The 27,556-nt window shown below is 42.5% G+C and overlaps 1 protein-coding gene across 4 annotated transcripts in view; it reads left to right on the forward strand.

The window, feature by feature from the left end:
• LOC124605204 (puromycin-sensitive aminopeptidase) overlaps positions 1-27,556 on the forward strand; it is a 165,298-nt gene that overhangs the window by 68,598 nt on the left and 69,144 nt on the right. For 2 of the 4 annotated variants that reach the window (XM_047136741.1, XM_047136742.1), the window contains exon 8: positions 6,900-7,134. In XM_047136741.1, coding sequence (XP_046992697.1) covers positions 6,900-7,134 — 235 coding nt within the window. Of the gene's footprint in view, positions 1-6,899; positions 7,141-27,556 lie in introns of all 4 variants that reach the window. The other 2 variants (XM_047136739.1, XM_047136740.1) reach the window with 1 other exon arrangement.

Consider the following 27,556-nt stretch of genomic DNA (forward strand, 5'->3'; position numbering starts at 1 on the left):
AGCGATTCAAGTGACATCCTTCACAGACCAACCTCCTCACTTTTAAGTGTCTCCATGCTAAGGCTTGTTACCTTATTAAGCGGAGTAAAAAGGAATGCTAGGAGTGCTGTGTTTCCACCCTGGGGACATACACCTCTTCATCGCAGGTTTGGTCAAAGCTACGTAGCCTTCTGGGCTGCCAGAGACAGTCATCTGTCCAGTGTCTGAACCTCCAAGGTGCTCTGTGCACTGATCCATTGGTCCTCGCAGAACACCTCGCGACACACTTTGCAACGGCATCATCATCCTCTTCCTACCCTGCTACCTTTCTCCGGCAGAAACGCAGAGTTGAACAGACCCCCCACTGTTTCATTCTGCACCATGTTGAGCCCTGTAATGCACCCCTTGCTGAATCTGAATTGGTGTAGGCTCGTAGTTCTTCACAAGACACAGCCCCAAGGCCGGATTCCATCCACAACCAGATGATCCAACACTTGGATGTTCCCCAGAGGCAATAGCTCCTCTGGGTCTGCAACCACATTTGGCTTACAGGTGCTTTTCCATCACAGTGGTTAGACAGTATAGTTATCCTCATCCTTAAGCCCAGGAAAACTCCGTCTCTCGACAGCTAGCTCCCATTTAGCCTTACAAATGTACTTTGTAAACTGCTCAGAAGGATGGTCAACTTCAGATTATGTTGGGTTCTCGAGTCTCGGGGCCTTTTGTCCCCGTATCATTGTGGCTTCTGGGCAGGGCGATCTCCAACTGACCACTTACTCCGATTGGTATCGGCCATCTGACAGGCTTTTACTCATTGGTGGCACCTTGTTACGGTCTTCTCTGACCTACATAAGGCATATGACATGGCTTAGTGCCGTCACATTTTAGTTACCCTCCATAACTGGGGCTTTTGGGTCCCCTTCAGATTTTTATCTGTGAGTTTTTATCTTACCTTACTGGCTCTTCCAGGTTAGAGTTGGCACTTCACTCAGTTCCCCTCAGATTCAGAAGAATGGTATCCCACAGGGTTCTGTGTGAAGTTCACACTCTTCCTCAGTGCCATCAATGGGCTTGGAACCTATGTTGGGCCTCTGGTTACGTAGGCATTATACGTCGGCGGTTTTTGCATCTGGTGCAGCACCCACTCGGTAGCATGTGCTGAGTGCCAGCTCCAAGGCGCCATCCGACGGGCCTCTGTGTGGCCCACCACCCATGGCTTCCAGTTTTCTCCCTCCAAAATGTGGGTTATGTATTTTTGTTGTCAACCAACAGTACACCCTGATCCAGAACTTTATTTAGGCAACCAGCTTCTCGATGTTGTAGTACAGTCCTGTTTCTTGGGCCTTATTTTTAATAACAAGCTGACATGGCTGCCCTACATTCGCCACCTAAAGACTACATGTCTGTGGAAGCTTAATGCTCTCTGCCTTCCCGCCCACACATCTTGGGATGCAGACCACTCAACTCTTCTCCATCTTTACCGTGCTCTGGTCTTGTCCAGACTAGATTATAGTAGTCAGTTTTATGTCTCAGCAGCTCCTTCCACATGAAACTCCTTGACCCTGTCCATCATTGTGAAGTGCGTCTCATTGTTGGTGCCTTTCGCACTAGTCCTGTTGATAGTCTCCTCACAGAATCAGGGATTCCCCCTCTACGCAATCGCTATTCGGCAATTCCCTGACTATCCTGTGTACCCTGTGCTCTTCGCCAGTGAGGGATGTCTCCCTAACACCTGCCAATGGGTGGGATTGCTGGTTGGCATGCATCTCGCTTCCCTCTGTTGGGATCTCCATCTCCACTCATTGGACTGCACCCCGTGTCTTTCCTCCCATAACCCCCCCCCCCCCTTGATGGTGCCTAGACTGTGGATTAGGACTGATCTATTCCAGGGTCCTAAGGTCTTTGTCCCTCCTATGGTTTCTCGGCGCCTTGTCTGTGCCATCCTTGCAGAGTTTCAGGGTGCCACCGTCTTTTACACTGATGGTTCTAAGACTATTGATAAGGTGGTCTACTACTGGCTTCAAGCACCTATGTTTCTCAGGTCTCTCTCTCTACAGTGTTTTAATTTGTTCAGACTCCATGAGCAGCCTGCAGGCTACTGACCGATGCTACTCTTGTCACCCTTTGGTCTGTGCTATCCATGACCTTCTCCCTGCCCTTGAGCGTGCCGCCTGTTCAGTCCTCTTTCTCTGGGTCCGAGGTCATGTGGGCATCCCAGGGAATGAATTGGCTCACCGTTTCGCTGGAGAAGTAGATACTTACCACCCATTTCCTTTCAGGATTCCAGCTGCGGATATACGGATCTACATGAAATGTCTCTTTGCCCAGCAGCGGAATGCCACCTGGAGTGCTACTGCTCATAGTAATAAACTCCGCACAATCAAGGAGTCTACTGCAGTTTGGCACTCTTCCTTCCACTCCTCTCAGAAGGAGTCCACTGTTTTATCCTGTTTACGCATTGGTGATACCCGGCTCACCCATTGTTTTCCGCTAAGTAATGACCCACCCCCACAATGTAGTTGTGGAGCTAGACTGACTCTCTCTCTCACATATTGGTGGAATGTCTCCTTCTTTAGGCCCTTCATGTTAAGTATAGTCTTCCCAATTCCTTAAATTTAATATTAGCAGACAATCCCCGGGTGGTTGAACTGGTCCTTGGTTTCCTCTGTCAAACTGGTTTTTATTTCGAAATACGAGGTTCTCCTTTAGTCTTGGAGCAGGGGCAGGTTGGTTGTGGTTGGGACTTATTATAGTCTTCTCAGTCTGTGACCCCATAACTGCTCTCCCTTTTTCCAGTTTTTAGGTTTGGTCTCACCTTTTATGCCTTTACTGTGTGTGTTTAATGTTCATTTTTTATAATTTGACTCCCCTGACAGGATCCGTCCACTTTTAGCAGAGCCTCTTTTTTTCTGTAACTCACTTCAGAATCGCAGGTCTGATGACCTCGCTGTTTGGTCCCATAATCTGCCTCAATCAATCAATCAATCAACATTAACGAGTATTATCTGTTCTGTGCCTTGGTTACTTTTGTATCTGAATTAGAAGGAAGGCAGACCAAGTGGCCCACTGCAACGCACCATATCAACACTGGGGATAATCCACCAATTAGCCAGCACTCATGCAGGGTGTAGCCAGCTCAAGAATGTTAATTTGGTAGGAAGTGGTAATGATGACATTGAACTGTCAGAGTGTCCTTGATCCTAGACTGCTTGCAAGACGCAAAGTATTTCTCAGCTGTGGACAAGGAGCCAGGCTACTGGCAAATTTAGGTTGTCAAAGATGACTGGGAAAAGACTGTCTTTATAACACTTGACAGCGTGTAGGAGATTAAATTTATATCATTTGCCTTATGTAATGCTCCAGCTACATCAGAGTGCATGAACTAGCTGTGAAGAAGTTCTTTTTTTTTGCCTTAAGGAGGCACTAGAGTCTTCTCTAGTCCTAGCAGTGTATGATGAGAATGCCGAGGCAGAACATCACACCATTGCAAACAGTTATGGGATAGGTGCAGTTGTTGTGCAAATTCAGTGAAGTGTTCTAACCAGTCTGAGGTGATTCGCTCCACAGTTGAGAAAAACTACCTTCTAATTCTTTGGGCCATCAGCAAGTTCTGGCCAATTTTTTTTTTGTGGAAAACCAATCACTGTTCTTTTCTGTGGCTGACTAGCCTGAAGGAGCCATCAGGATGACTGGCGATAAGGGCACTGAAGCTTCAGGTGTACGATGTCATATGATACACACAGACACAAGCACAGTGACTGCCTTTTGTTGGCTGAACACAGCAACATAGATGAAAACTGTCATCACTACATCAAATGACATTGCTGCTGAAAAGAGGAAAGACACAGCATTGCTGAAAACTATAGAAGCCGTGAAGGAGGAGGTGTCCAAAGAAGAATTTCAATGAATAAACGGAACATTACGTAAGTGGAATGGGGCAGAAATGGTTACTCGTCACCCCAGCTTTCCATAGTGCTACATCATCTGGTCATCTGCGATTCATGAAGATTAAACAGAATTGTACATAAGTATCAATGGCCATGTCTCTGCCAATCCTTTGAATGCTACATTAATCACTGTAAGGAATGCCAGCGAATGCAGCACATTCCACGATTACTTCCAAGGCATCTGATACCAGTTCAGCTCACAGCAGCACCATTTCATCTCTTTGACAGGTTCCCTAAGCCAACCAATGGGTATTGATGGATAATAGTCTGCACTGTCTACCTCACCCACTGCTACATCACCAAAGCTGTGCCAGCTGCCGAAGCTCTGAAAACTGCAAAATTTCCTTGTAGAAGACATTATTTTGAAGAACAGAGCAAAGGGTCATTCTGAAAGTCAAGAACTTTTGTTTCTGCAGAAATGTTTCCTTGATATAATGAAAATAAACTGTATTTTACTTACAATTTGCTACCCAGCTACTTTTCAGTGTACTCACCGTTCAAATTTATGGACTTTGCATACTGTTTTACCAACTTTTCTGTGCCTTGTGCATAATCAGTTGCCACCAAATTGTTTGAACCACTGATTAATGGCTTCTTTAAGTTTATCACCACTTCTGTAGCATTGTCAGTTCAAAAAAAACTTTCAATTTGGGGAATAAGTGATAATCACTTCGGGCTAAGTCTGAACTGTATGGCAAATGTTGAAACATTTCCCACCGAAACCACTGAAGCAAGCCCTGTGTCACTCCTGCTGCATTTCATGGCACTTGCTTTTAATGGCATGATGAAATCATTGAAGTGTCTGACAGTAGGCCACAGCATTTATGGTCTCATTTCTAGGCATGTAGTCAATCAGTAGGACACCCTTATGATCCCAAAACAATGTAGCCGTATCTTTCTGGTTCTCAAAATTTGTTTTACTTTTTTCATTGAGGATTGCGAATGATGGCATTCCATTAGTTGGCACTTTGCTTCTGATGTGAGATGTGATATCCAAGTCTCATAACCTATGATAATATGATTCAAAAATTCCTCACCATCCTTTTCATAGTGACTGAGAGATGTCCGTGCAACTGCCATTCGTTTGGTTTTGTGTTTGTCTGACAAAATTAGAGGAACCCGCCTGGCACACACTTTTTTTATAGTCCACATCTCCACTAGCAGTCTCATACAACACAGTTCTTGAAATATCTGGAAAGAACGAATACAGTCCACTAACAGTGAAATGCCCATGTTCTTTGATGTTTTGTTTCAGCTTTTGGTTTGAGTTCACCAGTCACCAATGAGGGCTGATCCAAGTGATCTTCGTCGTGAGCATTCTTCTGTCCACTGTTAAACACAATACACCACTTCTGAACTTTCGCTTTGTTCATCACATTACCATACAATGTAAACTTCAGCTATTTCGATGGGTTGGACTTTTTGCGCGTTTAAAAAACGGATAACAGAACTCACCACACACTTGGTGGGATTGTCAGTTTTGTTACACATTTTAACGCACAGCGAAGCAGTAAGTAACCGTATTGGATTGCAGCTGCTACCAAACTGAAGCAGATGAGTACCAAGGTCAGTGGTCAGTTGGCAGTGATGGAGGGGGGATGCGGTCACATGTCAAAACAAAATGCTCTTTACTTTCCAAATGACCCTTGTACTTTCAGGGTGTGACATCACCCACCAATATGACAACTGCCTATCCCCCACAGATGAACGATCTCTCAGAATGCTTCAGTGAGACTCTGGCACATAAGCTCTTGATGTACGTTGATGTCAAACAGAGAGATTAGGATACCGTACTGCTGTTGATGACATTTCCAAATAACACAGCAAAGGAAGACACAAAGACTTCACATTCTCTCTCTTGCATGGTCACAACGCCAAAACAACAATGGATACACTCTTCTCATTTAAACCAGAACTGGCCAATGAGATAAAGCCTGGGAGGCTTGGTATGGTTATTTTGGGCTATGTGGAAAGGAGGACCATGGGAAAAGTTACTAAAGCACTACTCTGAGCTGTATCATATTCTTCACCAGATACTGGATATCACATACAAAGTTGAGGGTTATGATCCTGCACCAAGAAGACAAAAGCACAGGGGCATACATATCCTCCATATGAGCTCTACTACCATCCTGAGGTGTAGATTGACGATGGGGCTTCTTGGTCAGGGGAACTGAAGACCTGCTTGATGATCTCAAAGCTTCGATGGGAGAGGTTACATTTGTGAGAAAGATGTGGCAATGCAACAACAATGCAAGGATCCTCCAGTTCTGCCATAAAGAGAACCCTACAAGATCTAGTTCAGAGATGCACCAATGAGAACCTCTGAAACAGCAGGTTGCTGTTTCTTCAGGAGAGTGAGCAGTGCTGCGAACTGTATTGCATGCAATGTGCAGTGGCAGTTATTGTCGCTGGCTCATGTGCTGCAGGCCACGGGCTCAAATTGTCACCCACAGTTATTTGTTATTTACTGTTTATCATTTCTGGAAGGTGCTCGTAACTTCTTATGTTTTGTAATGCGCGCATATTCTGTAATGTGATGTCTGTATAAATAGAAGTGGTTTTACCCAGGAAGCAGTTCTGTCCTGTTTGGTACATTGGTGTCTGTAATAAACGTACTTTCAGTGCTAAGTGTTGTACTTCATTCACAACCCTGGATTTGATTGTAATTACAATGTGACAATATCACTCATCTTTGCAGTTATTTGAGAATTAAACTTTTGCTGTTATCCTTTGCCTTCCTTTATAGATTAACATTTCAAAATGGAGTACAGCATATCTGCTACCCTCATATGTATATCCAGCACTTGGTCAACTATTCTTCTAAATTTGAGCCATAGTTATTCTACAAGCTCCTGCCCAAATGGAATTGTCTTGTATTCCTCCTTGAGATATGACACTGCTGCCTCTTTATTTAGTTTACTGGACATGCATGATAAGTAATAAAATTTTTTGTGTGTTTTAAATTTGCAGGACTTCCGCAAAGGTATGAATATATATCTTACTCGACATCAGTATAAAAATACTTTCACTGAAGATCTATGGGCAGCACTGGAAGAAGCAAGCAATAAACCAGTGGCTGCTGTTATGTCAACGTGGACAAAACAAATGGGGTTCCCAGTGGTGAAGGTTATAAGTAAACAGTCAGGACCCACGACACGGACCCTTACACTAACTCAAGAAAAATTCTGTGCTGATGGTAGCACAAGTGAGTGTGAGTAATGTCTGATTAGATTAGTCTTGCTTTGGGCTCCTTTCGGTTGTTAAAAAATAAATTTCAGCATTATGCACTTATTTTTATATATTATACTGTGAAACATGTGTTCTTCAGAATGCTACTGATACCTTTACAAAGAATGAACTTTTAGTGGCTATAATTTTTTGAAATTTTATTTAAGTCTAAAAAAGCCTTCATTTTAGCACAAAATTGGGCAGCAAATAATTGTCTGGAATACCCAGTTAAATACTAGGCTCAAATAGTGTTCTGTTAGTTTATTAGGATGCTACAAGTATACCTTATAATAATATGAGGCATTTTCAGAAAGTAAGTGCACCGTGACCATAATGGGCTGTAGTTTTTTGTTTTTTGAGGGTTGGCAACACAGAGTCGTAGAGGGCTATCCCCTGACCAGAGCGATCATTGCAGGAACACGGTAGTACATAAAGTCATGTTGCAGTGTTCAATTATGTGAAAGATGTCAATAAGAAATCCAGCCAGGAGCAAGCTACATTCTGTGATCCACTTCCTACTCACAGAAGGAATAACACCTACCGAAACTTTTTCACGCACCAAAACAGTTGATGACAGAGATGTTACGAACGGAAATAGTGTAAGTGGTGTAGGGAGTTTAGTAGATCCAGAACAAATGTTCCTGATGAACAGAGGAGTGGAAGACCTTCATTTTGATTGATCATTTGGGGCAATAAATTTAGGAACCTTCGTGAAGACTGTTGATTTGCAGTGGATGAAATTTCTACGATGTTTCCACAACTCTCCTAATCTTTCTTATACAAGACATTCGCAGAAATGCTGGGATATGGGAAACTGTTAGCAAGATGGGTCCCAAAACAGTTGACGTAGCAGCACAAGAAAAATTGAGTCAGAAGTGCGTGAGAGTTTCTTGAATGACTTGTATTAGAAGGCGAGGATTTTCTGAGTTCTATTGTCACTGGAGATGAAACATATGGCTCATTACAAGTCTGAGACAAAAAGGCAGGCATCACAGTTGCGTCACATCAATTCCTCATCTGCCAAAAAATTCAAAACCCCAATTTCGGATTAAAAAAAAACCTCAGTGTTTTGGGGCCGAAAAGCCATCAGTTTGGTCAAATTTCTGCCTCAAGGGGAGACCATCAATGCTCAGCAATATTGTGAGACCCAGAAGAAAGTTAAAAGGAGCATTCAAAACAAGAGGAGGAGAATGCTGGCAAGAGGAGTGTGCTTGTTGCACAACACCACCCATTCTCTCTCAGCCTTAGCTCCCAAGACACTCTTGAATGTACTTGGTTGGAATGTTTTGAACCAAGTCCCCTGACTTGGCACTTTCATATTGTAATCTTTTCACCTCCCTGAAGGCACACAAGAGTGAAATTAAATTTTCAACAGATGAGCAGGTGCAGAACAAAGTTCTGAAGTGGGGGAAGGAGCTGATGGGAGAGTTTCTTGTGGAAGGCATGAAGAGGCTTGTGCAAAGGCTCACCACATGCCCCCTCAGGGGGCTCAGCATTTGGTTGCTGGGTATGGGCTTGGCGACCCCGGGGTCCCTGAGCTGGGGACTGGAAAGTGCCACCAGTCCTCAATACCGTAAGCCCTGAGTGTGCTTCAACAACCACCGTAGGGCGCGACGGTGGAACATTGTACGGTACAGAGCCCAGGGATCTTGGCTTAACTGCCTGGGTCGCGAGGATGGTATAAAGCTCTATATAAAAAAAAAAAAACCTCAATCTCAAGGTGTGCTGCGTGCTGAGGAGATGCATGGCTGTTGAGGTAGAACAGTTGCTAGCGGGCGACCTCTGGGGAACCTGCTGCCCCCCCCGGTAGTATTAGGCTTACCCAGGCAAGCGGGGCTCTGTCTCGGTGGACATTCCTTTCCCTAACTGCTCGTGGGACCACCATGAAAAGAAATACGAATAGTGCGCAAGCACAAGTCTCTAAGAAAGGAAAGTTCAATGCTTTACAGTATGACCCCCAATCATTCCCTTTCCTGCCCACACCAGGGGAGGAACGTTGGTCTAAATTACCTGGTGAGACGTATTCTCCTCGATTTCTGGTTTGCAGCCGAATAGATGGGGGACTCGTTTCTGACCACAAAGCCTCAGTTTTTTGTGGAAAATTTAGAGGACAAGTTTGGAAAAGTTGAGGGCCTGTCTAAAATGAGGTCTGGAGCAGTCCTCATACAGACAGCATCCCCAGCACAGTTACGGGTATTGCTTGCTTGTGACAAGCTCGGTGATGTTGCAGTCTCCATTATGCCTCATAAGAGCCTCAATATGGTTCAGAGACTTATTTTTCATTGTGACCTGTTGTTGCAGTGTGACAACGAGCTCCGTGCAAATCTGGAATGCCGTGGCGTCCACTTTGTATGATGTGTCTTCAGGGGACCTAAAGATAGTAGGATCGCCACCAGCGCTTTCATCTTGGGTTTTGAGGGTGACACCCTGCCCGAGAAGGTCAAGATAGATGATATATCGATATGATGTTAAGTCTTACGTCCTTCCTCCCATGCACCACTTTAAGTGCTGGAGGTTTGGGCATATGTCATAGAGATGACGCCAACCCTGCCTGTCGGGATTGTGGACGTGCCTCCCACACCAACGTCCTGTGTTCGCCGCCCCCTGTTTGTGTCAACTGTGGACAGAAACATTCACCTTGCTCGTCAGACTGCGCGGTTTATCAAAAAGAACGGAAGATTATAAGACCTTGGACAGGCTCACTTACACAGAGGCTAAACTTAAATACGATTGACTTCACCCTGTGCGCATGTCATCGACGTTTGCTGTAGCAGCTTCGATATCGCCATCCCTGATGATGAGCCCCCAAGCTCAGCCGCTTTTTGTGGGCACTCCAGCCCAGCCGTCTATTCCTGCCCCCCCCTGGTAGTTGGGGGAACACTCTCTTCTGTTGCTCCCCTGTTTTCAACATCGGGAGTAACAACCCCTCATTCTTTGGGGACTTCAGTCCCCACCTCTGAGCCGGAGAAGTGCCCACCTTCTCCGGATCCCCTCGCGCGGAAGGGATTGCTTGGTGCCCTCCCTCCCTTCCACGGTTACTGCCCCTCCCGATGTCAGCCAGTGGCTGAAAAAGCCACCACCTGAGGGCCGTAGGGCTTCCAGGTCTTCCTCGATCCATGAGACTGGGTCGGAAAAGCCCACCAAGCCTGATAAACTGGACCCTACCAAAAAGAAGAAAAAGCAAAAGAAGGACATAGAGATAGAAAAGGAGTTCACCACTGCACCTGAAGCTGCTCGACCCGCAGCTCCTATGGAAGTTGATCAGGCTACTTCGCAATTGGTGGCGGAGAGCGCTTCTAAGGCATGACCTATCCCCCCCAGTCGGATACCGTTATCCTTCAATGGAATTGCCATGGTTTTTTCCACCACCTTGCTGAGTTGAAACAGCTTTTGTGCCGCTTCCCTGCCACTTGTCTGGCTCTACAGGAAACCTGGATTCCTGTTCGGCTGACCCCCTCCCTCCGTGGCTACCGGGGTTACTATAAGAACCGCGTAGAATACGACAGGGTGTCTGGCAGTGTCTGTGTTTATGTTCTTGCCACTGTTCCTAGTGCCCCAGTGCCACTTCACACGGCTCTCAAGGCTGTGGCTGTTAGAATCCGGGCAGGAATGGAGCTCACCATCTGTTCCCTCTACCTTCTCCCGGATGAGGTTGTCCCTCTTGCTGACCTAGCTGCCTTGTTCGCCCAGCTCCCCTCGTCGTTCCTCCTTTTGGAGGACTTTAATGCCCACCACCCTTTATGGAGTGGGGCCCAGATCTCGGGCCAGGGTAGGAACGTTGAGGCTCTCTTGGCACAGCAGGACGTTTGCCTCCTTAACGTGGGTACTCCCACATATTTTAGCTTGACTCATGGCACATACTCGGCCATTAACATCTCTCTTAGTAGCCCAGGTCTTCTTCCATACCTCAGTTGGAGGGTCCACGACGACCTCTGTGGTAGCGACCACTTTCCTATCCTGGTTACTCTTCTTCAATCCCAACCCCCTGACCAGCTGCCACGATGGTCTCTTCGTGGAGCTGATTGGGCAGCCTACACCTCAGCTACTGTGGCCATTGCTCCACTTCCTGGTGACATTGATTTGGCAGTGGACGAGGTCACTATGGCCATTGTTTCTGCTGCCGAGGCAACTGTCCCCTGTTCTTCAAGTACCCCAAGGCGTAAGTCAGTCCTTTGGGAGTTCCAAAGTGTCCTTACAGTTTGCCCCGATACCTCTCCAGGTCCAGACCGAATTCACAACCAGTTTCTTTGCCATCTCTCGGCGCACTGTCAGGGTGAATTACTCGCCCTATTTAACTGAATCTGGACGGAGGGCGTTTTCCCCACTTGTTGGCAGGATAGCATTACCATCCCGGTGCTGAAACCTGGTTCAGATCCGCTGGTGGTTGATAGCTATCGCCCTATCAGCCTTACCAACGTTATGTGCAAACTCCTGGAACAGATGGAGAGCCGGCAGCTCATGTGGATCCTCGAAGCTCGGGGCCTCCTGGCCCAACAACAGGGGGGCTTCCGTCAGGGCCACTCAGCGATCGACAATTTAGTCTCGCTAGAGTCGGCTATTCGTACAGATTTTACTTGGCGAGAACATCTAGTTGCTGTTTTTGTTGATCTTCAGAAGGCGTATGATACCACCTGGCACCATCATATCCTTGCTACGCTGCACGAATGGGGCTTACGGGGTCCACTTCCGATTTTTCTACAGAATTTTCTCTCCAATCACTCCTTTCGGGTTAGAGTTGGCACTTATTTTAGCTCTGCTCACATTCAGGATAACGGTGTCCTGCAGGGCTCGTCTCTGTGTTCCCCTCTTTTTGGTGGCGATAAATGGTCTTGCGGCTGCAGTGGGCTCATCGGTCTGTTCCTCTCTATATGCCAATGGCTTTTGTCTTTATTACAGTTCCCCAAGCATCAGTGTCACTGAACGGAGGCTGCAGGGAGCTATCCGTAAGGCACATTTTTGGGCATCCAACCGTGGTTTTCAGTTCTCAGCCTCTAAGACCCGAGTGATGCATTTCTGTTGTCGTCAAACGGTCCACCTCCATCCAGAGCTCTACTTTGCCAATGAGCTCCTTCTCATTGAGGAGACGCATCGCTTTCTTGGCATGCTGTTTGATGCTCAGCTCACTTGGACACCTCATCTTCGCGAGCTTAAACAACAGTGCTGGCTGCACCTGAACATCCTTCGCTGCCTCAGCCACACCGTTCGGGGGGCTGCACGAACAACCATCCTACAGCTCTATAAGGCCTTAGTCCAGTCCCGTCTCGACTACGGGAGCGTGGTGTACGACTCAGCAGCACCTTCAACATTGCAGATCCTCGACCCGATTCAACATTGTGGCGTCAGACTGGCAACAGGTGCCTTCCGCACTAGTCCGGTGACTAGCCTTCTTGTAGAAGCTGGAATCCCTCCTCTACAATTCTGCCATTAACTGTTGCTTGCGTCATACATTGCCCGCGTCCATGCCTCGCCCGACCATCCAAACTGCAGGCTCCTTTTTCCATCTTCTACACTCCCCTCCCCATGACGGCGGCCTAGCTCGGGTCTCCCGATCGCGGTCCGCGTTCGTTCCCTTCTCTCATCACGCGAGTCCTTTCCCCTTCCGCCATCCTTCTGGCCCTCTTCCTCTACCCCTCCTTGGTCCCTCCCTCGCTTGCGGCTTTGCTTGGATTTGTCCTGCAATTCCAAGTTCTCCTTTCCACCTGCCAGTCTTCGTCAATAATTCATGGCTCTTCTTGCCTAGTTTCGCGATGCAGATGTAGTCTACAGCGATGGTTCTGTGGTCGATGGACACACTGGGTTTGCTTTCATCCATGGCAACTACATTGAGCAGCATTTCCTGCCTTGTGGGAGCAGTGTTTTCACTGCAGAGCTGGTTGCTCTTTATCGTGCACTCGCTCCTGCCCTGGGGAGTCATTTGTCATATGCAGTGACTCCCTGAGTGGATTGCAAGCACTCAACCAGTGTTTTTCTCGGGACCCTTCGGTGCGCGGTATTAGAGATGCTGTTTTTGCTCTCGCCGAGTGTGGTCGTTCACTGACGTTTGTGTGGACCCCGGGCCACATCGGCATTCCAGGAAACGAACGTGTCGATCGGTTGGCCAAGCAGGCCACCCCTGGAGCTTGGTCTCGTGGAAAGAGACCTCCAGTCAGCCCTACATTGCAAGGTCCGTGATGTCTGGAGCTCTGAATGGTCTGCCTTGAACACGCCAAATAAGCTCTGGTTGGTAAAGTCGTCCACGGCCGTATGGAACTCATCCTTGAGGAGCACGCGTACGGACTCCGCTGTTTTCTGCCGTCTCCGAATTGGACATATGCGGTTGACCCACAGCTGCGTCCTTCGCCGTGAGAACCCGCCCAAGTGTTGCTGTGATGCAGGGCTGACAGTGGTCCATCTACTGATGGACTGCCCCCTATTAGCCCCCTTGCGGCAGTCCTTTAATTTACCAGCTGCACTTCCTTCAATTCTAGGTGACGATGCCTCTATAGCTGACTCAATTTTACGTTTTATCCATGCAGCTGGGTTTTATCGCTCACTCTAGTGTGTGCACTCTCGCATGATTTCTCAGGCTACACCCACTCCAGCAACTTTTAATTGTGACGTGGATACCAAAATAGTGTCTTTTATGGTTACAAGTTGTGTTGGTACCTCTATCAACGCTTTCCATGTGGAGGTTTTTTGTTTGTAGTTGAGTGGTTGACCTTTTACCTGATCCATCAACCACTATAGTCTGTTTTACTCTAGTCAACTATTTGCTCTGCTCCTTTTAAGTGTCCTCTATTTTGTGTTATTGCGGTGTTCATTTTAGCTCTGTACCCTTTGGTGTTCCCTTCCTCTGGGTGCAGAGGTTACGCTTTTACTGTACAGGCCTTTTACAAGTATGTCTGTTTGGAACGGGGGAGTGATGACCTCGATGTTTAGCCCCCATCAAACCCCAAAACCAACAAACCACCACATGCACTGAGTGGGATGGTGATATTTGGAGAAATAGTCAACAAGTGTATCGACAATATCCTGTAACTTTGTGTTGCAAGGACACTTTTTCTTAAAAAAATATAAAAATCTAGTACACAAGTGTTCAGAATATGCCTTGTAAGTTTGAATGCAACATAAGTTAGAATTATGTTGTAAGCTGTAACCCATTTTAGTATGTTTCAAATGCTCTGTTCTGTTGGTTTCTATGTATTTAATAGTACAATACTGGAAAGTCCTGGGTAAACCACAAAAATGGTAGGAGTGAAGGTAAGTTGTTGAAAGGGAGCTAAAGAATATTGAAATCGTACAAAGATTTCAGACAATGTTCTTCCTTGGAGTAAATACACACATTCCAAGTGTGACTGTTTCTGTCCGAATTTATTATTGTTTGCCTGTGCTAAACCACAAGGCGGTGAGTTGCAGGCAACCAGAGTAACAGAGCTAGGCATCTCCACTCACATTTCTTGTCCTCATAGCACTTCAGTCCATTCCAATTTGTTCCAGGCCGCCATCCCGTATGGTCATTGTTCTGATCTTGTTGGACCTCAGGAACAACCTTGTGTTATTAGGATTTTGCTGATCTTGCTGACACCCGTGTGTTGATGCAGAAGGGAATATTTTGCTCATGGTCCTGTGGTGCTGTTTTCGTAAGTGGGTCAATCCATACCATGTGGTCTAGCACTGGTTGCTTGACCATCTGAGAAAAATTTTATGTTTGCTGGGTGAATTCCTCAATGTTTAGTAGTCACAAAAATATTTAAAAAAAAAATTATTGTGTATTATTTTGTAATGGTGGCCATATTTGTTCCAGGCCACATGCGTTTTTTCGTGTTTGCAAGCATCTACATTTTTTACAATTATTCAGTAGTGGATTGCCTAAGCCTTTCAGATAAAATACATTTCACTCCGGGCTACAATTTAACATCATTATCACGTAGCTGAATGTATTCTTTAATATATTTTTAATAGTTCAAAGTTATCAGCCACAAATTAAAAAACTCAATTTTTGAACAGTAGTTTTTTCCGAAGAAATATTAATTTCTCAGCTTTAATGTTTTTTCTGTTATCACACTGTATCGTATAGTTACTTTTTATAGAGTATCAATGGTGAGCAGCTACACTTAAAAAAAAAAACACTATTTTTTAAAAATTAATTTTTTAATTTTTAATTTTTTCATTTTGTGGCCTGCAGTGTCTTTGTCGGGAGACCAGATAAAAATCTGAAAATTTTACAGTTAATAGACCTTGATGATATCAAACTTCAGTATAAATTTCAACTTTGAGATTCAATTGGAAGTTATGGAAAAAAGATTACAAAGGCGAATCAAAAATATGCTTTTTAACATCTGCGATATCTGGTAGGCTAGTCAGAAAAAATATACCAATTGCATAATGTAACACACCACATTACACTAGCTAATGATTATTTGTCGAAACAATGCTGTGGTAATTGTTTCAGCAGACTAACAATTGCATCTGCAAGCCTGTACAAGTCTGATTGTTGTCTTCCCCCTTACACCAACAGCTGTCTACTCACACTTATTTAGCTAGCTGTTCTTGAAGTGTGCAGTTGAAAAATGGTGTCTCAGTGTTCTGCCGGTGTTATTATTAATGAAGCATCTCATAAAAGTGTGTGTGGAGTGTATCCTAAAGACATTACTTTAATCGAAGATTTCAGTGAAGAAGAAAAAGTGTTGTTTTACTTATGAGGCGGCCCAGAGATCAAATCAACATGCTAACACCATGAAATGAAGTACTTAAAAAAATTTCACCACCTTTTTGGTCAGTCTTGCATGTACCCTTTTGAGAAACATACGAAACCTATACCAAAAGGTCTGAGAGAAATATCATTTGATCTTTATTCTAAAAATAAAAGCCCCTTTGGCAATCTCATACCAGGAAAATCATTGTGTCCAACATGTTATTCTAAGATATTTGTAATTCACAAGGGAAAGGGTAGTGAAACCTCAAATACAGAATTTTGTGACTTATCAGCAACCATTAAAAAAGTAGATACAGCTTGTGAAATCCTGGGTATGTTGCTTGCCAGTAAAATTAGAAAACTAAGTCAAGATGAAAGACCAAGTGCCTTGAATACAAAAATTGAGAACGTGGCAGCTACAGTCAAAATTTGGAAGTTTCATTTCAAAATACAATTTGTACTAAAACAGGTGGAACTTCTAAAACTTCACCAACCGAATACGATGATTTGATAGAAAAACTAAAAACTAACTGCAGTACTTCAAACAAAGAGGATAAAATTAAGTTTATCAGTTTACTGCTGAATTCTTGGAGTCAAGCAAAAGTTAGTGATGAATTTAATGTTTAGAACATCTTCTTAAGTTAACAAGGCAATTAATAAAAGAATAGGGAATTTTACCAGCATTACAAAAGAAAAGTGCATCTAATTTGGTAGATGAAAACACAATCAATAAAGTTATTAAGTATTATGATGATGACAATAACACCCATTTGCTGTCTGGCAAAAAAAAACTGTTTCTGTGAAAGAATATAGTTCTAGGATTCAAAGACAAAAAAGGTTAATATTGTGTAATTTAAATGAACTACTCACTGAATTTAAAAAAGAAAATCCTGACATTAAAAGTGGAAGATCAAAGTTTTGCTAGTTGAGAACAAGATGGTGTATTGCCTCAGGAGCATCTGGCACGCATAATGTTTGTTTCATCAGAACCTAAAGTTGGTGATAAATGGGGCCAATCTTAGAGTTGACTATAAAGACATTTTGGAAGTTATGGTATGTAATATTGCAATATTGACAGTTACAATTGTATGATCAAGGGAAAATGTGAAGATTGTCCAGACAAACAAGCTTTACTTGACATGTTTGAAGAATCCGAAGGTGACGACTTGATGCCTGACAATATAAAATACAAACAATGGGTGACACAAAACAAAGTGAAATGGTGACAGTCATAAAATCACGAGAAGAGTTTTTTGAAGTGTTGGTGGCTAACCTTGAAAATCTGAAAATGCATCATTTTATTGCAAAAGCTGAAAGTAAATTTTTGAAAGACAAAAAGCAAACCTTGGCAGCTGATGAATGCTTAGTTCTTGCTGACTTTTCGGAAAGTTATTCCTTTGTTGTTCAAGATGAAGTACAAGGGCACCACATAATTAAGCAGGCCACAGTTCATCCATTTGTATTCTATTATAAAGATGAAGATAAACTAATGAGCCAAAGCTTTTGTGTCATAAGTGACTACCTTGAACACAACACTACAGCAGTGTACATTTTTCAACTAAAATTAACAAACTACATTAAACAGCACCACCCTTCCAAAAAAAAAAAAAAAAAAAAAAAAAAAAACTGATTTACTTTTCGGATGGGACAGCAAGTCAATATAAACAAAAAAAAATATCTTTATTAACAACTCCTTTCATAAAGAAGATTTTGGGTTTGATGTAGAATAGCACTTTTTCACTTCATGCTTGGGAAGAATGCTTGTGGTGGTGTCGAGGGTACAACAAAGCGAGCTGTCACAAAAGCAAGTCTGCAGCGGACCGATGACAATCATATCATAACACCTCAAGAAATGTTTGAATTCTGTAAAAAACATATCAAAGGAATTACCTATGTTTTTGTACAATGTGACGAAATACAAGAAGTGTATGACAGTGTCTTGAGGAAAAGGTACAACACTTGGCAGAAGATTAAAGCCACTCGATCTTTTCGTTGTTATGTACCCCATTCACACAACTTACTGAAGTGCAAGATCACATCAACTTCGCCTGATAGTGAACTTCATCAGTGTGGAAAACTTGTACAACTGGTTCTTCAAAATAAAGACATAGTGGCTTGTGTTTACGATGAGCAGTGGTGGATTGGCGAAGTTGACAATATTGACTGTCAAAACCAAGATGTACATGTTCTATTTTATTACCCTCCAGGACTATGGACATCTTTTAAAAAAATTGAGAAGGATCAAGTTTGGATGCCACTTAAAAATGTACTAAGGAAGCTGTCTCCCATGGAATTTACAACTGTGACTGGGCGAACTTATAATCTAACACCCAAATGGAGTGAACAAATTTCTCAAATGTTCAATGAGTGATGTACTAAAAACAAATAACAAGAGAACAATATGATGTAATTAGTAGGCTTATTTTCAATTAAAAAAAGTAAGTAATCATAGATACGTTTAAATTATATACTGTAACTGATGTATTTTATTCCATAAGCCTGGATATTGCAGATGTTAAAAAAATGTATTTTTGACTCGTGTTTGTAATTACTTTCCATATTATCCAATTGAATCTCAAAGTTGAAAATTATACCGAAGTTTGATTGTTGTTTGTTTGATGTTGTAAAGGTCTATTAACTGGGAAATTTTCAGATTTTTATCTGGTCCCCCAACAAAGATATTACAGGCCACAAAAAGGAAAAATTAAAAACAAATCCATTTTTTAAAATAGTGTATATTTTTAAGTGTAAGTTGCTCATCACTGATACTCTATAAAAAGTAACTATACTATACAGTGTAATAGCAGAAAAAATATTAATGCTGAGAAATTAATCTTTCTTTGGAAAACTACTGTTCAAAAATTGAGTTTTTTAATTTGTGGCTGATAACTTTGAACTATTAAAAATATATTAAATAATACATTCAGCGAAGTGATAATGATGTTAAATTGTAGCCCAGAGTGTGTTGAAATAAATGCATTTTATCTGAAAGGCTTAGGACAGTCCACTACTGAATAATTGTAAAAAATGTAGATGCTTGCAAATACCAAAAAACACATGCAGCGTGGAACAAATATGGCCACCAATAATAAACAATAATTTCTTAAAAAATATTTTTGCAACTACTAAACATTGGGAATTCACTGACCAAATATAAAAATTTTCTCAGATACTCAAGAAACCAATTATTTTTTCTTGGACCACTTGGTATGGATTGACTCAAGTGCTATATAGTCTAGGTCTCACAGAATGTTCTTGTTGACTTTGCGGCATCCTTGCAGTCGCCGTGATTTACATTTACTTGCTATTGTGGTTTATTGTTTTTCTCTGAGTATTGTATGGCACGTCTTTGTGGTGATGCACAAGTAATAGTCTTAGTGTTTCAATTATTACCCCAAAAAAATTGGCTGTGACCATAACTCTTTGCACTTTTCCCTCGCTGCACGTTCAGTACGACACATTTTTCCCAATGACTGACTTGGTGGAGGTCTTCATTGTAGAAGTTTGCATTGTGACTGTTCAGACAGTTCCAAATTGAAATTTAACTAGTCTTCTTTCTTGGAAATGCCTGCCATACACTAGTTTCTTCATCTGAGGAAAGAGGAAGGAGTTACTGGATGCCATGTCAGAGGTGAGTCGCCCAAGGAAGCAGTGTGTGTTACCTGTGCAGAATGAGCTGGGGTGACAGTGTATAGCAGAAACAAACCCTCAGGTAGCTTCCTGCAGTGCGTCAATGTGACAACCTCCTGTATACTCATTGGAAAGATTTCAATAGTATGCTCATAGTTTGTCTCTCACAGGCATAATATGTTAGCACCCCAGAAGGCACTCAGTATTACATTGGTTTTTTGCCTTTGTCAGCAGTGGTGAATCCATGTTGCTTACTTTTCTCCTTTGTAGTTTATAGTGGCACCCAACATATCTGCTGCAGCCTTGGTTGGCAGGCTTTATGAATAGTTGTGTGCATTGTTGAATGTGAGTGTGGCCGCTGTTGTTATGTTTAGAATACCATACAAGATGTGGAAAACTAAACAATGGCTGATTTGTACTTTTGTACTACATTGACCTTTGAGCTCCATAGCCCTCACTTTCATGTGATTCCTGTTTCTTCACAAAGAGAAGTTCTCCCACTTTGTTCTTTGTCATTCAGAGTTGTGTGACCAAAATGGTAATGTCGGCACCACCTAACCACTATGTCATATGATTTTTTTTATTGCCATATACTTCAAAACATGGATGTTTTTCCCCTGCTGTGCAGAAAGTGAATTACCACACAATACTCCACTTCATCAGTACACTGTACTATTCTGTTGTGTCTCCTCTGGTGGCGTGGTGTGGTGCAGGGGTTTCAGTGTGTACCAGGACAGCAGACATGTACCATGTAAACAAACGAAAGACTAATTATGGAACTTTAATGTTTTGAGATAATGATGATAAATATTTATGATTACACCTTATATACTTGCAGTGTTTTCCATATATACTTCAAAGACCCACAGTGCTTCACATGCAACATTTCTTAGAATAGTTTTCTGGCAGCACTCCTGCAGAGTTCAGAATCAAGATCTGTATTCTTACAATGAAAAAGTATATGTTCCAGATTCCATTCTGAACCCACACACCTCTTAGCTATTTTTGCATGAATTTTGTGTAAATGTGAAGGATAGGAGCAATGATAAGTGAGAAATAGACCATTCCTCATAGACTCCTTGATACCAGCCATAAGTATTTGTCCATATTTGTTGTCATTTCTTCTCCACCGAACACTGTACTGCATCTGCACTATCCTATAACACTCTAGTTACTGCCTGCACTTTCTCTGTATTTTGTCTTCAGGGCTAGTCCATGGTTTGACTTGTTCCATCTGCAGATCTGTAATGTATGATCCCCAGATTACATGTAGGGACTAGACCTGCATGTGTCAGTTGTAAGGCTATTTCCCTTCACATTTTCCTCAGAAGAAACCGAAAAAGAAATGATAGTCAGAAGGACTAATTCAGTGTGTAGGAAAGTCACAACAATGTTTGCTGAAATTAAAAGTGAGGGTGGTAACATTGAGAATGCAATGGGAAGTCCACTGATAAATTCAGGGAAGAGGGTAGATAGGTGTAAAAAGTACTTTGAAGGCCTTCATGAAGGGGTAGATTTGCCAGATGCGATAGAAGAAGAAGAAGAAGCAGGAGTCTAGTTAGAAAAGATAGAGGATTCAGTATTAGAATCAGAATTTAAAAGAGCTTTGGAAGACTTGAGATGAAATAAGGCACAATGAGTAGATAACATTCCATCAGGATATCTAAAATCATTGGGGGAAGTGGCAACAAAACAATAATTCATGTTGGTGTGTAGAATGTTTGAGTCTGGCAATATACCGTCTGACTTTTGGAGAAATATCATCCATGCAATTCCAAAGACTCCAAGAGTTGAGAAGTGCGAGAATTACCACACAATCAGCTTAGCAGGTCATGCATCCAACTTATTGACAAAAATAAAAATGGTAAAGAAAATTGAAGATGTATTACTTATGATCAGTTTGGCTTTAGGAAAGGTAAATGCACGAGGGAGGCAATTCTGATGTTGTTGTTCATAATGGAAGCAAGACTAAAGAAAAATGAAGAGCCGTTTGTATGATTTGTTGACCTGGAAAATGTGTTCAACAATTTAAAATGGTGCAAGATATTTGAAATTCTGAGGAAAATAGGGGTAAACTATAGCAAGAGAGTGGTAATATACAATATTTACAACTGCTAAGAGGGAATAATAAGTGAATAACCAAGAACAAATTGCTTGGATTAAAAACAGTGTAATACAGGGATGTGGTCTTTTGCCCCTACTGTTCACTCTGTACAGCATAGCAGCAATGATGAAAATTCAGGAATCGGATTAAAATTGAAGGTGAAAGTATATTAGTGATACACATTGCTGATGACATTGCTATTGCGAGTGATCTGCTGAATGCAGTGATCAATCTAATGAGTACAGAATATGAATTGAGAGTAAATCTAAGAAAAGATGAAATTAATGAAAAGTAGCAGAAATGAGAAGAGTGAGAAACTTGAGATTGGAATTGATGGTCACGAGGTTGATGAAGTTAAGTAATTCTACTACCTAGGCAGCAAAACAACCAATAATGGATGGAGCAAAAGGACATCAAAAGGAGACTAGCTCTGGCTAAAAGGTGTTCTCTGGCCAAGAGGAGTCTACTTGTATCAAACATAGTACTTCATTTGAGGAAGAAAATTCTGAGAATGTATGCTTGGAGCACAGCCTTGTATGATAGTGAAACATGAGCTGCAGAAAAACCAGAAAAAAGAGAATCGATGCATTTGAGATTGTGCTGTAGATAAATGTTGAAAATTACGTGGGCCCATAAGCTAAGGAATGAGGAGGACTTGCCTGTAAATGAAGAGGAAAGGAATATGTGGAAAACACTGATAAGGAGAAGGGTCAGGTTGTTAGGACATGGGTTAAGACATCAGGGGATGACTTCTGTGTTACTAGAGGGAGCTCTAGAGGGCAAAAACTGTAGGGAAAGATAGAATACATCCTGTGAATAATTGAAAAATAGGTTGCAACTGCTAATCTGAGATTAAGAGTTTGGATCAGAGGAGGAATTCATGGTGGGTCACATCAAACCAGTCAGAAAACTGATGACAAAAAAAAAAAAGTCAACAGTTACAGAAAGGATAAATTGATGCTCATCATAAAGATGACACATGGCCGGGAGCAAAATGGAGCACCATGCACAGCATGCAGATGAACATAACCTACCAAATTTCAATGGCTGCTTCACAGTCCAGGCCACCTGGTTTGTCCCCGCTGCCGCCGCCACCGCCGCTACCACCACCACCACCACCACCACCACCACCACAAGCTTTCCTGAACTGCTAATCTGGGTGCTATCCTTACAACACATTCACTGCTCCAGAAATCATCCTGGCCTCAACCTGTGGTAATCATTTGTCCTTACATACTTACCCAAAATTTCACGCTGCATGCATGATCAGAATCTTTGTGGGTTTGCATCTAGTAGGTAATTCTGTTGAAATATTGATTTCAGAATCTGTTCTGATGTTCTGTAATGCATGGACGTCAATGAGATAGTATGGTAGTTCTGTTAAACACTTCTGGTATCCTTTTTGTAGATAGGTATGTCCTGTCCTTCCTTCCAATCACTGGGTACAGTTCGTTAGCTCAAGGTATCTACAGTGTAATGTATTACAGTGAAAACAGGATCTAACTGAGGTGGAAATTGTATATAGGATATGACAAGGATTTCTTCGTGCCCTTAATCCTTGTTCAATGTCACCGATTTTAGCTGTTTCTCAATGAAAATGGCACTAATATCTACATCACTCATCTTTGCAGTGGTGTGAGAAGGAAACTGAAGCATTTCTTCTGTATTTTCCTTTGTAATGGAAAGATATATGTAGTGAGAATTATTAAAACACTGTGGAAGGAAGACTAGGATATCTGGTCAGGGCATTTCAGAGCTGTCAACACAAAATTAAGTAGGGGTAATTCTGGAATAGGTTAAAAAATGAACAATAAGAAGAAGAAGAAGAAGAAAAAAAGAAATGTAACTTACCATAAAAAATGGTTGTATCTGGTTCATGGTGTGGGTTCCTGTAGTCATGTCCTACTTCATGAACCACGGGCAACGTATGAGTGAGTGGCCAATTAAGTGGTCCCAACAGTCGGGATACCAGTTACTTTGGAATAAGGCTGGGCATCTCGGACATATTCTGAGTCTTGGTCACCTTTGTGCTCATACGGCAAAGGCTACCAAATCCACTGGTTAGTCCCTCAACTGTTAGGGGTAAAACTCAATGGGACATGGGGCAAGTAAGGCTAGCAACCTGCTTCCTTGGTACTTTAAATATGATGCTGGCAATAATCAGAGCAAAATGCCTCGGACCTTTGGAGGTGACGGAGTCCCACCTCTAACTGACAAACCAGGGACTCCTAAGATACGACCTGGCAAACAAATGGTAATGAGATGGGGAGCTATTAATATCAATGGGGGCTATTCTGGGAGGAAGGTAGAGCTGGCAGAGGCTGCAAGTAGGATGGGGCTGTTAGTGACATTTGGGTAAGGGGTGAGAAAGAAGAGGTAGTGGGAGAATACAAGGTCTATCTGTCAGGAGTCAAAGCAGGAATTGGACAATGGGGTGTAGGGCTTTACATCAGGAAAGAAATGGAACCCAGCATAGTTGCAATAAGGTATGTAAACGAACGACTGATGTGGATAGATTTGACAGTGTCGAGCAAGAAAATTAGAATTGTGTCAGTACATTCGCATTGTGAAGGGACGGATCAAGATAAGATAGATAGTTTTTATGAGGCACTCAGTGATGTAGTTGTTAGAGTAAAGGACAAGGACAGTGTTCTGCTCATGGGTGATTTTAATGCCAGGATTGGAAATCGAACAGAAGGGTACGAAAAGGTTATGGGTAAATTTGGAGAGGATAAGGAGGCCAACAGGAACGGGAAACAACTCTTGGATTTCTGTGCCAGTATGGGCTTAGTAATCACAAACTCCTTTTTAAACATAAGAACATTCACCGGTATACTTGGGAAGGCAGGGGAACCAGATCTGTCATTGACTATATAATATCACATCAGGAATCCAGGAAGGCTGTGAGGGACACACGTGTATTCAGGGGATTCTTTGATGACACTGATCACTATTTAATCTGCAGTGAAATTGGGATTGTGAGGCCGAAAGTGCAGGAGGTCAGGTCCATATGTAGGAGGATAAGAGTGGAGAAACTTCAGGATAAGGAAATCAGGCACAAGTACATAACAGCAATCTCAGAAAGGTACCAGTTAGTTGAATGTAGTCAATTACAGTCATTGGAAAAGGAATGGACAAGGTACAGGGACACAGTACTAGAAGTGGCTAAAGAATTTCTTGGAACAGTAGTGTGTAAAAGTAGGATGAAGCAAACAGCTTGGTGGAATGACACAGTCAAGGCAGCCTGTAAAAGGAAAAAGAAGGCGTATCAAAAATGGCTACATACTAGAACTCAGGTAGACAGAGAAAGTTATGTTAAAGAAAGAAACAAAGCCAAACAGATAATTGCAGCATCCAAGAAGAAATCTTGGGAAGACTTTGGAAACAGGTTGGAGACTATGGGTCAAGCTGCTGGAAAACCATTCTGGCGTGTAATTAGCAGTCTGCGAAAGGGAGGTAAGAAGGAAATGACAAGTATTTTGGACAGGTCAGGAAAACTGCTGGTGAATCCTGTGGGCAGATGGAGGGAATATTTTAAAGAGTTGCTCAATGTAGGTGAAAATACTATCAGTAATGTTTCAGATTTCGAGGTAGAATGGGATAGGGATGATTATGGAAATAGGATCACATTTGAGGAAGTGGAGAAAATGGTCAATAGATTGCAGTGCAATAAAGCAGCTGGGGTGGATGAAATTAAGTTGGAACTCATCAAATACAGTGGAATGTCAGGTCTTAAATGGCTACACAGGATAATTGAAATGGCCTGGGAGTCGGGACAGGTTCCATCAGACTGGACAAAAGCAGTAACCACACCAATCTTTAAACATGGAAACAGAAAAGATTGTAACAACTACAGAGGTATCTCTTTAATCAGCTTTGTGGGTAAAATCTTCTCAGGTAAAGTGCGAGTATTAGTTGAGGACCAATTGGATGAAAATCAGTGTGTGTTTAGGACTCTTAGAGGTTGTCAGGACCAGATCTTTAGCTTACGGCAAATAATGGAGAAGTGTTAAGAGTGGAACAGGGAATTGTATCTATGCTTTATAGATCTAGAAAAGGCATATGACCGGGTTCCTAGGAGGAAGTTATTGTCTGTTCTATGAGATTATGGAATAGGAGGCAAACTTTTGCAAGCAATTAAAGGTCTTTGCATGGATAGTCAGGCAGCAGTTAGAGTTGACGGTAAATTGAGTTCATGGTTCAGAGTAGTTTCAGGGGTAAGACAAGGCTGCAACCTGTCTCCACTGTTGTTCATATTATTTATGGATCATCCGTTGAAAACAATAGACTGGCTGGGTGATATTAAGATATGTGAACACAAAATAAGCAGTCTTGCATATGCAGATGACTTAGTTGTGATGGCAGATTCGATTGAAAGTTTGCAAAGTAATATTTCAGAGCTAGAACAGAAATGTAAGGACTATGGTATGAAGATTAGCATCTCCAAAACAAAAGTAATGTCAGTGGGAAAGAAATATAAACGGATTGAGTGCCAAATAGGAGGAACAAAGTTAGAACAGGTGGACGGTTTCAAGTACTTAGGATGCATATTCTCACAGGATGGCAACATAGTGAAAGAACTGGAAGCGAGGTGTAGCAAAGCTAATGCAGTGAGCACTCAGCTACGATCTACTCTCTTCTGCAAGAAGGAAGTCAGTACCAAGACTAAGTTATCTGTGTACCGTTCAATCTTTCGACCAACTTTGTTGTATGGGAGAGAAAGCTGGGTGTATGGTATGAAGATTAGCATCTCCAAAACAAAAGTAATGTCAGTGGGAAAGAAATATAAACGGATTGAGTGCCAAATAGGAGGAACAAAGTTAGAACAGGTGGACGGTTTCAAGTACTTAGGATGCATATTCTCACAGGATGGCAACATAGTGAAAGAACTGGAAGCGAGGTGTAGCAAAGCTAATGCAGTGAGCACTCAGCTACGATCTACTCTCTTCTGCAAGAAGGAAGTCAGTACCAAGACTAAGTTATCTGTGTACCGTTCAATCTTTCGACCAACTTTGTTGTATGGGAGAGAAAGCTGGGTGGATTCAGGTTACCTTATAAACAAGGTTGAGGTTACGGATATGAAAGTAGCTAGGATGATTGCAGGTACTAGTAGATGGGAACAATGGCAGGAGGGTGTCCACAATAAGGAAATCAAAGAAAAACTGGGAATGAACTCTATAGATGAAGCAGTCAGAGCGAACAGGCTTAGATGGTGGGGTCATGTTACATGCATGGGAGAAGCAAGGTTACCCAAGAGACTCATGGGTTCAGCAGTAGAGGGTAGGAGGAGTCGGGGCAGACCAAGGAGAAGGTACCTGGATTCGGTTAAGAATGATTTTGAAGTAATAGGTTTAACATCAGAAGAGGCACCAATGCTAGCACTGAATAGGGGATCATGGAGGAATTTTATAAGGGGGCTATGCTCCAGACTGAATGCTGAAAGGCATAATCAGTCTTAGATGATGATGATGATGATTTTTCTCAGAAGCTTCACTGGATCTGCCTGCATTGTTTTGTGTGTCCACATATTGGCCCCAAATGGTTTTTGTTGTTGTTGTTGTTGTTGTCTTCAGTTCGGAGACTGGTTTGATGCAGCTCTCCATGCTACTCTATCCTGTGCAAGCTTCATCATCTCCCAGTACCTACTGCAGCCTACATCCTTCTGAATCTTAGTGTATTCATCTCTTGGTCTCCCTCTACAATTTTTACCCTCCACGCTGCCCTCCAATACTAAATTGGTGATCCCTCGATGTCTCAGAACATGTCCTACCAACCGATCCCTTCTTCTAGTCAAGTTGTGCCATAAGCTCCTCTTCTCCCCAATTCTGTTCAATACTTCCTCATTAGTTATGTGATCTACCCATCTAAACTTCAGCATTCTTCTGTAGCACCACATTTCGGAAGCTTCTATTCTCTTTCTGTCCAAACTATTTATTGTCCATGTTTCACTTCCGTACATGGCTACACTCCATACAAATACTTTCAGAAACG

This window comes from Schistocerca americana, chromosome 3 (genome assembly GCF_021461395.2).
Source record: "Schistocerca americana isolate TAMUIC-IGC-003095 chromosome 3, iqSchAmer2.1, whole genome shotgun sequence".
NCBI classification, from domain to species: domain Eukaryota; kingdom Metazoa; phylum Arthropoda; class Insecta; order Orthoptera; family Acrididae; genus Schistocerca; species Schistocerca americana.